At 31.0% G+C, this 18,360-nt stretch overlaps 1 protein-coding gene across 1 annotated transcript; it reads left to right on the top strand.

Moving 5' to 3' along the window:
* The first annotated feature begins 2,849 nt into the window (after window positions 1–2,849).
* Window positions 2,850–11,955, top strand: LOC134718395 (uncharacterized). The gene is made up of 5 exons (XM_063580895.1): window positions 2,850–3,578; window positions 4,434–4,464; window positions 5,931–6,202; window positions 10,172–10,199; window positions 11,567–11,955. Exons 1-5 carry the CDS (start codon window positions 2,850–2,852, stop codon window positions 11,953–11,955), a joined length of 1,449 nt encoding a protein of 482 aa, XP_063436965.1.
* The last annotated feature ends 6,405 nt before the right edge of the window (window positions 11,956–18,360 follow it).

Here is an 18,360-nt window from a genome sequence, read left to right as displayed (position 1 = left end):
TTGATTTTGGGAGTTTTGGTCCCAACAGTTAAGGAAAAAGGGGCCCAAAGGGTCCAAAATTAAACTTTGTTTGATTTCATCAAAATTGAGTAATTGGGGTTCTTTAATATGCCGAATCTAACTGTGAATGTAGATTCTTAATTTTTGGTCCCGTTTTCAAATTGGTCTACATTAAGGTCCATAGGGTCCAAAATTAAACTACGTTTGATTTTAACAAAAATTGAAACCTTGGGGTTCTTTGATATGCTGAATCTAAAAATGTACTTAGATTTTTGATTATTGGCCCAGTTTTCAAGTTGGCCCAAATCGAGGTCCAAAATTAAACATTGTTTGATTTCATCAAAAATTGAATAATTGGGGTTCTTTGGTATGCCAAATCTAACTGTGTATGTAGATTCTTAATTTTTGGTCCAGTTTCAAAATTGGTCTTAATTAAAGTGCAAAGGGTCCAAAATTAAACTAAGTTTGATTTTAACAAAAATTAAATTATTGGGCCTCTTTAATATGCTGAATCTAAACATGTACTTAGATTTTTGATTATGGGCCTAGTTTTCAAGTTGGTCCAAATCAGGATCTAAAATTATTATATTAAGTATTGTGCAATAGCAAGTCTTTTCAATTGCACAGTATTGTGCAATGGCAAGAAATATCTAATTTCACAATATTGTGAAATAGCAATTTTTTTTTTAATTAAGAGTTATCTTTCTTTGTCCAGTATAGTAGGCAAGAAATATCTGCAAGATTTTTTTTAAATTGGAGTTATCTTTCTTTGTCCAGAATCAACTTAAATCTTTGTTATATACAATATACAATGTATATTCACTTTTTACTACCAACTGATAAGTTTAAATAATCTTTACCATTCAGTGATAACAAGCAGTCTTTTTTACATCTTAATATTTTATGATGTATTTAAATGAGTAGTAATTGTTGCAAACTCCATTAGAATATTTTAATTGAAATTAGTTTTGGAATAAGGGAAAGGGGGATGTGATTAAAAAATTGGGTTCAATTATTCTCATTTGAAATTTCATAAATAAAAAGAAAATTTCTTCAAACATTTTTTTGAGAGGATTAATATTCAACAGCATAGTGAATTGCTTAAGAGAAAACAAAAAAATTAAGTTCATTTGAATACATTCATTCTGTGTCAGAAACCTATGCTGTGTCAACTATTTAATCACAATCCAAATTTAGAGTGGAATCCAGCTTTGAATGTTGTGTCCATACTTGCCCCAACAGTTCAGGGTTCAACCTCTGCGGTCGTATAAAGCTACGCCCTGCGGAGCATCTGGTTTGGCAACTGTATGAGTTGTTATTATTTGCTGTTTGATTAGACGTAATCATAATTATAGGAAATTGATGACTTCAAAAACTTCCTTAAAACTTATTACAGGATTTCACCTAGTTTTGAGTAATGAGCAGTTGAATCAGAAACAAAAATTTGGGTTTTCACTCATTCTGTTAACTTTTACTCGAATTTCAGGAAGCATGTGCTGTCGATCCAAAACACGCTTTAAATATTTAAAAATGCGTTTGATAAATGGCTGTTAATCTCTCTGCTAAAAGTTTAAATTGTTTGCATACATGAATTTTTTATATAGAAGTCAGAATATGCAATCAATCTGACATCTTGGAAAATATGCAATTATTCGTCCTTGACCTTTGATCTTGATTTGACGGAAATTGACTGTACGAATTGTTTACGACCCGGCAAAACAGATAGAACAGATGCTTACCTCTCAAATGAAATACAAATTAGCCGTGTGTTAGGTGGGCTCATTAAAAAAATAATTTTATGGTTAAAGTCATTCAACTATACTGCCATACAATATCTTTTGTAACTCTGAAGTGAATCTTGGCATAACATATTGAGGTAAATTTCATAATATTAACACATTCGCCATCACTGGCATCATAGTTATACGAATGTTTTCTACCAAATATATTGAATATTTACAAAAGTTGAAATTTAAGCATTGCTAAGAGAACAACAACATATTGTTTTAAAATATATAGTTTTCATTGTGACACTTTGTAGACCTATGTTAAGATGATGAATTTAAAAACAAAATCAGTCTATACATTAAGATGGACGACCAACAGCTTTACAAATGTTGTTAGGAAATACACTTTTCTACATATACCCAATGGACTTTCTTCTCGTTTACATTTTTGCATAGTGTTATTCTTCATTTTGTTTATAATGGTTGGTGATTTCCCTTAAAGACATAAATAGATGTAGCATTTTGTTCTTTTAACCAATGAATGACTTTTAAAAGTTTTTTTGAAATGTAAAATAAAAAAAAAAATTATAACCCGTATCTGGCTTCAAATAAACAGTCACTCTTACATTAAAAGAATGATAATTAAACCTTAACAAATCATTTAGAAAATGCAAAGGGCTGTTATGGATGTTATAACTAAATAAATTCATTTTTTATCACGAGAAGGAGCATTTGTTATTACCTTTGGTTTGGTTGAAAAATACATTCAGATTGCATTCCACCATTGCCATTTATTTTGCTCGTACAGAAAACATTATTTAAAATATATACGCGATTTTTTGGGGGCAATATTTTTCAAATTGGGAAAGAAATTAATTTTTGAATACAGAATAAGGAAAGTTAATTTGTACTGAAATAGGACATATAATTAGATTATTAAGACTAGTTATTTTTCTGGTGCTGATCTAGGTGAGATATATAGCTTTTATAGAGAAGTAATGCCTTTCAATATAAATATATTTTGACATTTATTTCAAGTCTTAAGATTATATTTGTATTCCTATTTCCATAGATGTTGTATTCTGGCCAAAAGAAGATAAAACAAGGAAAACCTTCAAAAAGATGTCTGAAAATGGAATGATACAAAAAGAAGACCTCTACCAGATTTGGGAGCAAGAAGAATTTTGTCAAATTTTACCATTTAAAGAGTACATATTTAATATACTGATACACCTTGATATTATATCAGAGCAACGTAGATATGATACTAATACGGGAAGTCGGTTACCAGTGGAAAACTTCTTTGTTCCCTGTATGCTTACTAAAAGAAATGATACAAGATTCATGACCTACGAATGTACACCAGAGAAAACCATCACTGTAGCTTTTGTTTTCAAAGGGACAATTATACCACCAGCCTTACCGAATCGTCTCATTAGTGCATGTCTAAGTATGTGGACCGTGAAGACATATGAAGGAAAAAAACTCCTGTTTTCAGGATTCGTTGGTTTATCATTTGATAAGGCACATACTATTGTTGTCTGTGTTGAAGGTAACAAGATATTGCTCTACATAGTCCACAAAACCTCCAATGGACTGATTGTACCAGATATTGCCACTTGTATCAAGGAATGCATGTTCACAACATTAGAGAGAATCTCAGAATTCTATCAGTCCACAGTCCATGTCTCCTCTATCAGTCAAAAACTACCCTTTCACATTGAATATGCATGCTCCTGGTTAGAATGTCATATCCCCGAAGAGGCAGCATTCACAACTGATGAATGGATCTGTGATAAACATAAGATTGTACATACTAAAGACAGTTGGAATATTTGGAATCAAGATCAGGTATACATCAATCATGGAGCTTGTATTCTAAATGATTTTACTTTTTTCATTAGTTCGTGTCTCTGCTAAGTTTTTATCTGCAGTATTAAATATGCAAAGTTTTGGTTGTAGTTAGAAAAGTAAAATCATAAAAATACTGAACTAGGAAAACTCAAAACGGAAAGTCCATACTCAAATGACAAAATCAAAATCTCAAACACATCAAACTAATGAATAACAACTGTCATATTCCTGAATAGGTACAAACATTTTGTCATATCGAAAATGGTGGATTCAACCTGTTTTTATAGCTAGCTAAACCTCTCACTTGTATTATAGTCGCATCGATTTCCAATAAATTGGCAACGATGTGTGAACAAAACAATCAAACATAATAGATAAAAATGTCAAAAATAGGGGTACAGCTGTAAACATTGTTTTATAATCTTAATCACTATAAACACAAACAAAAATGTTACAAAGAAGCACAAAAAGTCATATAGACAAAGCACATTAGCAAAAATGAAATGAAAGAATGCAAACATATCCTAGAAAAGATTGTTAATGCCCTTTTGCGACACCTTTAACCTTTTTCAGTTTTGTAGAATTAAGTGATGGATACTAATGTTTTATATTTAAATAGTCAATAATCATTGCTTTCAATCATAATTAATCGTTAATTATTCTTATCCTGATACGTTATTCGTGCTTTTGTTTCTTCTTATAACATAATACATTCCATATTGAGGCTTTTCAAATAATCTATAATCTTAACAGCATCAGTATGTACTTCAGTTAGAAAAAAAAACACATGTAGCATATCTTTATACCACTATTGTCATAAGTGTATGTTGATGGAGTAATATCTTGTTTCAGACAAAAGAACAATGTGAAGTGGACTGTACAGGTAAATAGCATTAAACTGTTCAATACAATGGTTCAACCTAAAGATGGGCTTCTACAGTTTAGCTTTTATAGTGTCAAAAACATGCGAGGACTTACAGTTTATGTTAAATAATCCGTTGACGAATACACATGTTCATATTTTGTTATGATATCTTTTAGAAAGTTTCAAAATTAGGGTGTTGTGCCGTATTTTATAGTTCAAACATTGACAAACAATATTATGAGTGGGATATCAGAACAAACTGTTAATTTTCTTTTTGATCTTTTCAAATTTTTCATGTTGATACCTTTTATGGTTGAATTTACAGTATGAGCAATGATGAGTGTTTCTTATTGTTGAAGGTCATACAGTTACTTATAATTGAATTCATCTTTGTTATTTGAGTTCTGGAAGATAGTTGTCCTATTGACAATCATGAGACATCTTTTTTTATACCCCCAAGGTTGACTGGGGAATAGAAATAATCAAATATGGACACTTGGTCTTCTTTAGACCGGCAGTAAAACGATTGTTACAGTGAAAATAATAAAGCATGCAAACCAAGATTTAAAATGCCTTGCTTGCCAACTTTGTTTGGTTGTTTGCACAGACATTGTACAAATTTCAGGGATTCTACATAATCACTGATTATACAAATTCATTGTAACACATATAGCTAACAATTAGAAACGATGAGAATACAAATAGAAATGATACAACATTTCACAAAAAATAGAAATGTTAAAACATTTCACAAAAAATAGAAATGATAAAACATTTCACAAAAACAACAGGACCCATCTAAATACAGGATTTAGATCAGATGACAGTGTTTCCACTCAAATCAAATGCGCAAGATACCAGGGGACATTCACAACTTATAATTGTAGATAAACTGACTTGAATAAGTGTTTTTGTTCTTTGAATACCGCATTGTTATTAGACAATACAGTAACTTATGTGGGCAATTGTCTATTTAAACTGAACACTTGTATTTACCACTAAAATACAAACATATTTAAAGATTATCGTTGATCATCTCAACGAGATTGATTTTCTTGCTTCAGCCGATACAGCGAAAGTGAGAAAGGCAATCGAGTTGAGATGACCAATGATAATCTGTATATCTCTTTTACCTATGACGGCGCTGTTAATATCATTGAAAACGGTACGTATGCCCATAGTGTCTATCGATAATTTTTCATATCACTCTGCTGTGCTGAGACAGGAATTTATCAGTCAGTAAAATGTAAGGAAAATTTCGTCAAATAGCGATAATGATATATATCCAATTGATATACAAAGTGTTCACTTGTATCAGTAAAATACATATAAATTCGTTATAACTGATATTTCAAACTACGAGTACCATACGTATATTTTTGTTTCATCTAAAAAAGCAACACTAAATTTAGAATCTTATACTATTTAGCAGATCGATCAGGGTTTGATTCTCTGTATAAGAAGTATATTGTGTGCATTCTTAGGTTTACATGACGGTGCGTTGAATCAGATACCGAGTGATATTGAACTTCAAAGATTTGCATCAGCTTGTGACGAAACCACCATACGTGAATTGGCCATACATCTTGGTATGACGTTTAAAGCATGGGAAGAACTTCAACGGAATAACCCTGATTATATTCAGATTGTCAAGTACAGAATTCTGGTCAACTGGAGAGAAAAAATTTCAGGAAGATTCATCAACATAGCAAAGGCTTTAACAGAGATGAAACTAACTACACACGTGTTGTGTCAGGTAAAGTAACATACATGAAACTAACTACACAAATGGTGTGTCAGGTAACGTAACAGAGATGAAACTAACTACACATATGTTGTGTCTGGTAAAGTAACAGAGATGAAACTAACTACACATATGTTGTGTCAGGTAATGTAACAGAGATGAAACTAACTACACATATGTTGTGTCAGGTAATGTAACAATCATGAAACTAACAACACATATGTTGTGTCAGGTAAAGTAACATACATGAAACTAACAACACATATGCTTTGTCAGGTAACATTGCATATATGAAACTTATAACAACACACACATTGTATTTGTCAGGTTAGTAGCAGAGATGATTAGGGATCATAGATTTATTCTTACGAGGAAGCTCCAAGCATGCTCGGAGGATGCTTGGAGCTTTTTAAGAAGGCTCTTTGGAGTTTATGTGACAATAATTATCATGATCCAGTAAGATGTCAATCAAATCTATGATAAGGAAAGTAGAGCATTATAGAGGAAGCTCAATGAAAACCTGTGTAAACATCTGGTCTATTAAAATAAATCTTGCATTAATTTTACAAAACTAAAAATTAGATGAAAAATTGTTCATTATATAATTAGTACCGTACAATGCTTGAAAAGAAATATGAAGTTTTCACTGAAAGAATATGTTTTTGAATGTTTTGAAACCTTCCTTCTGAAACTACTGGGCCAAATTTAACCAAACTTGGCCACAATCATCATTAGAGTATCTAATTTAAAAATTGTGTCCGGTGACCCGGCCATGGCTAAAAATAGAACAAAGGAGTAAAATGTAGATTTTGGCTTATTTCTCTAAAACCAAAGCATTTAGAGCAAATCTGATGAAATAAAATAGTTTATCAGATCAAGATCTTAATGCCCTGAAATTTAAAGATGAATCGGACAATCTTTTGTTAGGTTGCTGCCCCTGAATTAGTAATTTTGAGGAAATTTGGCCATTTTTGTTTATTATCTTGAATATAATAATCAATAGAGATAAACTGTAAACAGCAATAATGTTCAGCAAAGTAAAATCTACATATAAGTCAACTGACTAAAATGGTCAGTTGACCCCTTAAGGAGTCCATGCCCTTTATAGTCAATTTTTAACAATTTTCGTAAATTTCTATAATCTTTTACAAAAATCTTCTCCTTTGAAACAACTTAAGAAAAATTTAACCAAACCTGTCCACAATCATCATAAGGGTATCTTATTTTAAAATTGTGTGAGATGATCCCGCCTGCGAACGAAGATGGCCGACATGGCTAAAAATAGAACATAGGGGTCAAATATAGTTTTTTGGCTCATATCACTGCAACCAAAGCATTTGGAGTAAATCTGACAGGATGAAATTGTTCATTAGGTCGAGATGTATCTGCTCTGAAATTTTCAGACCATTCAGGCAACCCGTTTTTGGGTTGCTGCCTGAATTGGTAATTTTAAGAAAATTTTGCAGTTTTTGGTTATTATCTTGAATATTATTATAGATAGAGAGAACTGTAAACAGCAATAATGTACAGCAAGGTAAGACTTTAAAAATAAGTCAACATAGCCAAAATGGTCAATTGACCACTTAAGGAGTTATATCCCTTTATAGTCAATTTTTAACAATTTTCACAAATTTTGAAAATTTTTACAAAATATTTTCCACTGTAACTACTGGGCCAAGTTCATTTTAGATAGAGATAAATGTAAGCATCAAGAATTTCAGTAAAATAAGATCTACAAACACTTAACCATCAACAAAACACAATTTTGTCATGTCTCCATCTGTGTCCTTTGTTAAATATGCACATAGACCAAGGTTAGGGACACAGTATCTTTAGAGCCTCTAGTTTTATATTTCATTAATTTGACAGTTGTTGGAAATTAACCCTTCATTTCATTGCAGAAAAGTTTTTTGGAGTGATAAACATGTATCTTGGGAGTTCCAAAGCAATACAAAACTATATTTTGTTAACAGGGAAACAAAGGGGGAGATAGTTTGATTGGTTAACTTCTATTGATGTTTATACTTATGAATTGAATGCTTCTGTTTGTAAATTTATTGGGGTGTAAATGCGTTGAACGAAGTATATTTTGCATGAAGCCTTTCATTCTAAAAATGTTCCCACAGTCAACGCTTTTACAACCCTATGAAATTACTAAAAGAAGCGTTCAATACTTATAACTAATTTGTTTTGCTATGATAATAAAAACATGATTTTTATCAAGTCTTTCTTTTATTTACCTGTGCAGTAAATAAAGAAGATGTGGTGTGATTGCCAATGAGCACTCTATTGTGAAAGCTTGTGTCATCATGAAATTTACATTTCAATTTGTAATGGAGGTTAATTTCAGAATGACGCGAAATTGCTGTTAGCCAATCAAAATAACGTATTAAAATGAAACAAACATGTAATATAATTATTTTCTTATATGCACTGAAAAGTTATTTTGTATGTTTACTGTAGTACATGACCGGATAAATCTTTACTCATGTAAAGCATTTCTTTATTTAAAACATAGATAAATTCTGCTCATTTCTTTTGAAAATACTTATTAAACAAAGGCTAATAAGGGAAATAAATTCTACTGTAGTACTGGACAGGATAAACCTTTACTCATGCCAAGTACTTAGATAAAAGATGATGTGATAATAGTGCCAATTAAATATCCATATTTCTTTACTTAAAAGAAAGCTAAATCCGTACAATTTGAAAAAACCCAAACATGACATACTAGAGGGAAAACAATGGTGGTAATCCCCCTTTAAACCAGGCTTTAAATAATGAATAATTACAACTTTTCCTAAAGTAGGCGTAATTTTCTTTAAAAACTAAAAAAACATAAAACCATTGTTAAGTTAGGTCACTTAAGCAAGTAATTTTCAAAATAACCTATACAAGAATAATGTTTCAAATATTACTGCTATATTATAAATAAGTAACTTCTGTTATTTTTATAGGTGTCCATTCATACAGGTTTAACTAGCTTTAACAAATGATTACAAATATCTGGTTACTTTCCCCATGAGATATAACACTATTTGAATCCTCCTAAAACACTAATTGCCTTTCTGATGCAATACTTCTTGGTCAAAGATTGGTCTCTTTGAGCAATAAAATATTATTTCCCCTAAAAATCTTATCTTAGAGATAGACAGATAAAAATAGATGTAACCTTGTGATTTTATGACGAAGTTATTCATAACTTGTAATTTTGATAAAAAAAAAATTAAAACAAATTGTTCCTTAAATAAATGTTAAGTACCAAGTTTTTTAAAGATATATAAAATAATTTAAAAAAGTAATATTTTTGTCATTTTGTCGTTTTATTATATATAACTATGAGCTGTGGTAGAAACTTTGTGTTATGCCACAATTAATATCGGCATTACACAATCAGGGAATATCAAACTCAGTGGTATCTCGGATCTATACAGTACTATTCTCTTGTTATTATTTTTACAACTAAAAGTTCCGCTTGATTGGCTTTTTAATTCAAGATTCGGTATACTGTTTTGCCCAAGTTGAGTTGTGGTTTGTAAGATCCTTTAAACATCCCTAGAGGAGATTCATAGATACATTCAGATTATATCTTATAATTCAACTAAATCTGTTATTTGAAAAACATAGGTATTGTTAACTAGCGATGCTCAAATAGTTGTAGGGTAAACTGAAAAAAACCACCGAGATATAGTATGAACATCGATTTTCCTACACATGTAACTTCCTGACATCCATTAATGGATTTGATTTACAAACTAGATGCTAATTTTTTTTTTCTAATTTTGCCAAACAGTAAATTGTCATTAATGTATTTAATGTTTAATACTGTTCGCCAACACCGGTATGGGTATAGCGTTTTTCAGTATGTGCGTCTGTCCTTTTAAGTTCAAGATTGCTATCTATCAAGTTGTAGTCATATCAACTTGAACCTTGAAAATATATTTGTTAATATATCTAATTTACTAGAAATCCTTTTTGTAGGTGAAAAGAATCCGAAAGGGAAAATGCAGTAAGTATTTTAATGACTTGTTTGTTAAAAGATAACAATGAAGGTAGCACTACAAGTTGTCTATTTTGTACACTTATGGGCGACAATGTGTGAATAAAATTAATATACATAGTTATATATAAAATATCTGTTATAACTGTTTCAAATTTTCATACATTTCTCAATCTTCTGGTTTAAAATATTTCAAACTAAAATTGCCAAAAAACTGTGTTGCAATGATAAAGAAATTACAGGTTTAATGGATTACATTAGATTTATGAACTGTATAAGTATATTCACTGGTAACATGTCCATTATTTTGTTCTATCTTTCTTATTTGACTTGATACAAGATGCATGGGCAAACATTTGTGAACAAATGAATGTTTTTGTTGTCAAATTTTCTAAATGTTTGGTATATTTTAATACCATTATTATTCAATATTCGTTCTTTTTTCCTTTTTCTGTATTCTTAATGTCTGTTGCCCATCATTCTCAAGTCAGACAACCCATCTTTATCATGAAATATGTCATAAGATTAAGACACAGAACAGTATATTGTCCTTTTTGTTGTGTTGCAAGCTTTAACAAATATGTATTTGTTTGAAAAGGGAAGTGACAAACATAGTTAATTTCAATTGGAAACCAGTGCCAGATATCATACATCATTGGGTTCTAAGATAAATATTGGTCATGAATGTTGTTTGAAAATATAAATAGTGTTTTGATGAAGGAAAATAACAATGGACATCCCTATAAAAAAAAACCTATGCATTCATTTACCTAGTCCCCATACAGCACTGTTTGTTCAAATCTATTACAAACGGCATCCTTCAAGAGGAATGATTTTTTGTCGATCTGCATTTTGTTTGAAAAACGAGTATAATAAAGCGAGTATAATTAAGCGAGTATAATAATGCTGTGTTATAATTCAGTAATGAACTGTGGATAGATTTGTTGGATAATAATTTTCGTGGATATCGTGGGAACAGTGAAACCACGAATTTAAATTTTCAACGAAATACAAGTTTTTAAAGAACTGTTTGTAGACTTCGCAAAACCAGGAATTCAAATATCCAGCAATATGCAAGTTTTCTTTAATCTCTGAAAAATGGTACCCACGAAAAAAAAATGATTCCACAGAACATATACATGGACTTAGTTACTGACATTAACTAATACACTTACAGCAGCTATATCTGACTAGTCAACGTTTTCTGTGGAATGCTTTTCACATATTTTAATGAAGAAGTAAAAGCTGTTGAGAATCAACATATTTACGCATTGTAAGTTTTTGTTTATTAATGCAGTTACACTTTTATGAATTATGAATTTTGTGTGTTAGATTTTGTGAATTAATGTGTCTATACAAATATTTAATTTTTACAGATATTAGCGAAGAATATTTGGATTTGATTCCAACAGATGAAATATTGGATGAACTATCACAAGTTATAGGAGTGGTATCCTTCCAACTGGGTATAGAATTAGGATTATCTATAACATCTTTAGATACCATTCAATACAATAATGGACGGAATTTAGTCGCACAATGCAAAGATATATTATTCCAGTGGAGAGAAGATCAAAGAGTGAAGCCAACAATTGGTGTTTTGGTCCAAGCTCTAGTTAATATTGAAAGAGGTGCTTCATGTTTGGTGGAAATAATTAAAACAGTAGGTGTGAAGAAATACATTCCACACGAGAAAAAGGAGAAGGAGGGAAAGGTTAAGACACTTTTGAAAAGATTTAATCCTTTTCAAAAGAGGAAAAAGTAGCAGAGCTTTTGCTTAGTATAACTAACCAAAACATATGCTAACCAATTTTTTGGCTGTATGTACATTTGAAAGAAAAAAAACTGTTCTAATACACTCCAATCGTTAGTAATAATTGTAGAAACTGAATATTTGTGTTTACAAATCCCTTATTCCATTTAATATCTAAACAGTGTTATGTCAGTATGTGTTCTATTTTTTTAAACTTTATTCTAAATTTGTTCACACTTTTTTTACGTCCTGCTCGAAGATATTGACTTGATATTTGTTTACACAATGACAAGTTATAAATCAACTTTATATTTTGTTACAGCACAATTACTTTAAAACAGACTATGTATTGTTATGCACTACTCTCATAATGCTTGATGTCATCACTTTTCATATGCAATTAACATGATTAATAAGATTAAGTTTACATTGTTAATTTGGTCATCCCATATGATACTATACTGATACTTTTTATAGATGAAGTATCAGCTACATTTTTTTTTAAAACCAACCTTATAATTTGGTACTCTACACAAGACTCCGTTGTGTAATTTTTGCAATATTTAAATTATGTAAGATATTTATATGCAAAATGCAAGTTTTATTTGTATTAAGATTATAGGTTGCATTTTGTAAATACAGCTGTTTCTCAAACCACGCTTCTTTTTGGGAGATAAAGAATATTCATAGAGACATAACTTGGGATTTTTACCAGTAAATATACACATGCATATTGTTAGTCCCCTACCGGAAAAGTCGAAGGGGACTTTAGGTTTGCACTCCGTCCGTCTGTCCATTCCACACTTTTTTTTCTTCATGCTTGAAGATATTGATTTAAAATTTGATATATAGTTTTATCATGACAAGTAACAGATCAAGTTTGAATTATGTTCCGGTGTGATGATTTTGTGCAGAGTTTGTGTCCTTGGACTTAAAAAAATCACTTAAATAATTAATTTTCTGCACTTTTTTTTGTTATGCTTGAAGATATTGGTTTAATAATTGGTGTATAGTTTTATCATGACAAGTTAAAGATAAAGTTCGAATTTTGTTCCGGTCTGATGATTTTGTGCAGAGTGATAATCAGTTTTCCACACTTTTTTTCGTCATGCTGGACTATATTGACTTTATATTTGTTATTTAGTTTACACCATGACAAGATATAGATCAATTTATCATTTTGTTCCAGTAAAATGAATTATTTACCGGTAAGGGACTATGTATTGTCATGCAATACTCTCATAATGTTTGTTTATATTGAAATATGTGGTAATCCTGCAGATAAGGTAGGGGTAGTTAAGAATTTAGTGTTAGTTTAAACTTTTAGAAGTTCGGGGCATATACACGTTAAAAATATGCAGCACAGCCCAAATTTTTTACCTTTGAAAAAAATAGAAATGCATATAAACTTTCCATTCTAGGATATGATTTTTTTCAAAACTTCATAGAAAAGTGGTGCAGTTTTAGCCGTAAAAGAAGTTCCTATGGGAAATTGCATTGTCAATATTTACAGAAATGCAACCTTTATTGGGCGAAAAAAGAGAACATACAAAATTTAACCACATTTGGTTTGTCTCACAGATTTTTAATGAAATTTACCCAAATATTAAGTTTTATAAATACCCTAATTTGAAAAAACCCTTGGCATTGACTTAGATGACTCAGCATAAATTCACAGTTTACAATATGCATAGTTTACTTAAAGCCATGAATGCAATAAAAATCATAATATAGGCATATTTGTAAGTTAAATTGTTAAGAAGTGCTTATATTTACTTTTCGCTGTCATTGAAAATCATAGATCCTTCCTCAATATTATTGGTTGAGAGTTTTTGTCCTGTCGATAACCCAAAAGTAAACCGTAACAACTAAATCTGCTTTTTTGTCACAACGACATAAACAATCCAAACTAGAAACACAAAAAATATCTCAACAAAACTTACACTAGTGTGTCCTATCCCCAATATATACTAGATATTCCATATTGCTAGAAACAGCAGACTAATTTAGGAAATTTGAGGTCCCTGGGGCAAAAAACAGAGAACATTGCCTACATCCTAGGTCATAAAACAAATAATTTAAAGTGCAAATGCTATGATTTAATTATCTAAAACGTCTTTAAATTGACCATTTGAGGAAGAAATTGTGAACTTTCATTAACACATAGGCATACAATAAGATGTGGACTGGAGACAGAGGCCCTTTATTGCTTGCTGTTCGGTGTGAGCCTAGGCTCCGTGTTAAATACCGTACCTTGATCTATAATGGTTTACTTTTATAAAGGTGACTTGGAAGGAGAGTTGTCTCATTGGCACAGTTCATACCACATCTTTCTATATCTATGAATTGTTTTTATGTGTACATATATTTTGATATTTATTGTGTCATTGTTACATATGTTGGACGAATGTATCATGTAAATAAAATCAAAACCTTTATTTTGTTATCTGCATCATATTTGTTGATTTTTTGTTGGAATTACAATGGGTACCAAAAGGTGCACCACTACTAGCCAACTTGTATTCATATAGAGCAGATCTATACAGAACCATCGTAAAGATAGAAAAAAAAGTTTTTTAATTTCACTTTAAGAAATAAAGATGATGGTTTGTCACTCAATAACCCAAATGTCAATGAATGCGGGACAACTCAATTTTTTATGCCCCCGTCATTGCGGAAGGAGCATTATATTTTACCCTTGTCTTACTGTACGTCCCGAAATTGGTTTCCGTTCTTTAACTTCAGTTTGCCTCTACCAAATGTTATGAAACTAATACACAATGCTTATTACCACAAAACACAAATAAAGTTTTAATTGTGATGGTGTCACTTTCACCGTTCTTAAGTTACAATGTATGTCCCTTTACACATCTACAAATTGCTGAAATATTCATGAAGGCATTTTGTACATTTGCTTACGTTTTGTTCAATGATTTAAAAATATCTGATATCTGGGCAATTGTTTGATAAGGGACTTGTAAAATATACAATGATATTATGTAGTTGCAAAGGAACCTTTATTTTCATCAGGTTTTCATCTTTGAATGAATGTTTCGACTGATAATCATTGGATAACTACAGTATATTGCTTTCATTGTTTGAAAAAGATCTTACAGGGTCCAGTTTTTAGTAGGCTTAGTGCTGCTCAGTCAAGTTTTTATACGACCGCAAATTTTGAAAAAAATTTCGTCGTATATTGCTATCACGTTGGCGTTGTCGTCTGCGTCGTCGTCGTCGTCGTCGTCGTCCGAATACTTTTAGTTTTCGCACTCTAACTTAAGTAAAAGTGAATAGAAATCTTTGAAATTTTAACACAAGGTTTATGACCATAAAAGGAAGGTTGGTATTGATTTTGGGAGTTTTGGTCCCAACATTTTAGAAATTAGGGGCCAAAAAAGGCCCAAATAAGCATTTTCTTGGTTTTCGCACTATAACTTTAGTTTAAGTTAATAGAAATCTATGAAATTTTGACACAAGGTTTATGACCACAAAAGAAAGGTTGGGATTGATTTCGGGAGTTTTTGTTTCAACAGTTTAGGAATAAGGGGCCAAAAAAGGGCCCAAATAAGCATTATTCTTGGTTTTCGCACAATAACTTTTGTTTAGGTAAATAGAAATCAATGAAATTTAAACACAATGTTTATGACCTCAAAAGGAAGATTGGTATTGATTTTGGGAGTTTTGGTTCCAACAGTTTAGGAATCAGGGGCCAAAAAGGGATCCAAATAAGCATTTTTCTTGGTTTTCGCACCATAACGTTAGTAAAGGTAAATAGAAATCTATGAAATTTAAACACAAGGTTTATGACCATAAAAGGAAGGTTGGTATTGATTTTGGGAGTTTTGGTCCCAACAGTTTAGGAAAAAGGGGCCCAAAGGGTCCAAAATTAAACTTTGTTTGATTTCATCAAAATTGAATAATTGGGGTTCTTTGATATGCCGAATCTAACTGTGTATGTAGATTCTTAACTTTTGGTCATGTTTTCAAATTGGTCTACATTAAGGTCCAAAGGGTCCAACATTAAACTTAGTTTGATTTTGACAAAAAATGAATCGGTTGGGTTCTTTGATATGTTGAATCTAAAAATATACTTAGATTCTTGATTATTGGCCCAGTTTTCAAGTTGGTCCAAATCTGGGTCCAAAATTAAACTTTATTTGATTTCATCAAAAATTGAATAAATGGGGTTCTTTGATATGCCAAATCAAACTGTGTATGTAGATTCTTCATTTTTGGTCCCGTTTTCAAATTGGCCTACATTAAGGTCCAAAGGGTCCAAAATGAAACTAAGTTTGATTTTAACAAAAATTAAATTCTTGGGCCTCTTTGATATGCTGAATATAAACATGTACTTAGATTTTTATTTATGGGCCCAGTTTTCAAGTTGGTCCAAATCAGAATCTAAAATTATTATATTAAGTATTGTGCAATAGCAAGTCTTTTCAATTGCACAGTATTGTGCAATGGCAAGAAATATCTAATTTCACAATATTGTGAAATAGCAATTTTTTTTTAATTAGAGTTATCTTTCTTTGTCCAGAACAGTAAGCAAGAAATATCTTTTTTCCAGGTTTTTTTTTAATTGGAGTTATCTTTCTTTGTCCAGAATCAACTTAAATCTTTGTTATATACAATATACAATGTATATTCACTTTTTACTACCAACTGATAAATTTAAATAATCTTTACCATTCAGTGATAACAAGCAGTTTTTTTTTACATCTTAATATTTTATGATGTATTTAGATGAGTAGTTATTGTTGCAAACTCCATTAGAATATTTTAATTGAGATTAGTTTTGGAATAAGGGAAAGGGGGATGTGATTAAAAATTGGGTTCCATTTTTCTCATTTGAAATTTCATAAATAAAAAGAAAATTTCTTCAAACATTTTTTTGAGAGGATTAATATTCAACAGCATAGTGAATTGCTCTAAGAGAAAACAAAAAAATTAAGTTCATTAGAACATTCATTCTGTGTCAGAAACCTTTGCTGTGTCAACAATTTCGCGGGTATGTTAAGGCATTTTTTTCAGGGGCAAATAACTCTTGTGATGCTCATGAATATTAATGAGTAACGTTGCGTCTCCATAGTGACGACGCTGTCCGCTTCAGTTCTCTGGTCGTCAATCGATCTTGTATTTTGATCTTTTTATTGATAAACTATGTAGAATTAGATAAATAATGATAATTTGTTGAAAATAAAAATTATATGTCACATTATTTTTCAAGCCATAACTTGTATTGTATGAAAATCCTACTTGTCGATCTCGCAACGGAGGCGTGGCTTGTTTTCCTTATTTGGAAAACCGATTCAACAGGAAGCTTGAAATCCACATGTTTTGAACGGACGGATTTTTTTTGTTGCAAGAGGCGAATAATGGCCCATATACCCAAGGATTTCAGCTAACAAGTCGAATTGTACGCCATAACTTGACTATGAGTAAGTATTCTGTCGTTTTTTTTGCTTTTTTCTGTAGCCGACTATCTTCATTTTGACAAAAATCTACCCTTGAAGTTGAAATTCTCCCCCTTTTTTCCATCTGTTTTAGAAATTATCCCTGAACCAAGGAATTGCATAGTAAACTATGTATGAACTGTCTTAATTGCATGTCATTTTATGGTCCACAGTGTTTATGTGCAATTTAGGTGAAGTTTTAAAATACCCATGAGCTGTCCAGGAAATTTGTTATGCTATAGTTTCACTTGTTGGTGTAAAAAAAACATAAGCCCCCCCCCTTAAATTCGCCTCTGTTTGTCCTGTACCCAAGTGTAAATCTTATATATACAATATATACCCTTATTTTATTCTGTATGCTTCTTTGTACATATATACATGTTTTAGTTCTTTAATATGTATATGAATTAAAGGAGATGTAGGGTGTACATTCATTTGACTTTGTACATTTTTTGTGTACATAATCATATATTAAGAGACAGCTACAGAAGTTCTTTATGTTCAACATTTTGTACTACCAGAATAAGGTTTATTGTGTTGCTATACTTGTCAGTCTTTATGAAATGAGTAACATGTGTATAGGCCACACCAATTGTATTCCTTGTTTGACCAACCAACCCGCCCCCAACTATTTGTTTCATAACAGGAAATTTGTTATTTATTTTTTTATCACCCTTACTGCATTTGTACTGCATTTGGAAATGCAATCATGTCCATTTCCCACATCAATTTATGTAAATATTATAAAAAGATATTAATACTTGCTTTCAAATCACTGTCTTACCTGTATTTATTGTTTAAAAACTATAAGCACCCGACCACACTGTATAAATATATTGTGCAATTTTTTTATTAATAATTAAACCTATATATCCCAAGTGAGAGTACTACGATATAAATATATAACAGAAAAAAATGCCTGAACATTTGTTTCCTTCCCCTTACTTACAAAATATGTTCG

Source organism: Mytilus trossulus, chromosome 5 (assembly GCF_036588685.1).
Source record: "Mytilus trossulus isolate FHL-02 chromosome 5, PNRI_Mtr1.1.1.hap1, whole genome shotgun sequence".
Lineage (NCBI taxonomy): Eukaryota > Metazoa > Mollusca > Bivalvia > Mytilida > Mytilidae > Mytilus > Mytilus trossulus.
Note: the sequence above shows the minus strand (reverse complement) of the source record. Positions and strands in the feature narration are given on the sequence as shown.

What these genes read in the sequence shown, in the direction of transcription:
- LOC134718395 (XM_063580895.1), top strand. Translation starts at nt 2,850, where the DNA reads ATGTCTGAAAATGGAATGATACAAAAAGAAGACCTCTACCAGATTTGG. An exon ending in ATATTTGGAATCAAGATCAG is followed by an intron (nt 3,579 to 4,433) that starts GTATACATCAAT and finishes ATCTTGTTTCAG; the next exon opens with ACAAAAGAACAATGTGAAGT. An exon ending in AATCCGAAAGGGAAAATGCA is followed by an intron (nt 10,200 to 11,566) that starts GTAAGTATTTTA and finishes TAATTTTTACAG; the next exon opens with ATATTAGCGAAGAATATTTG.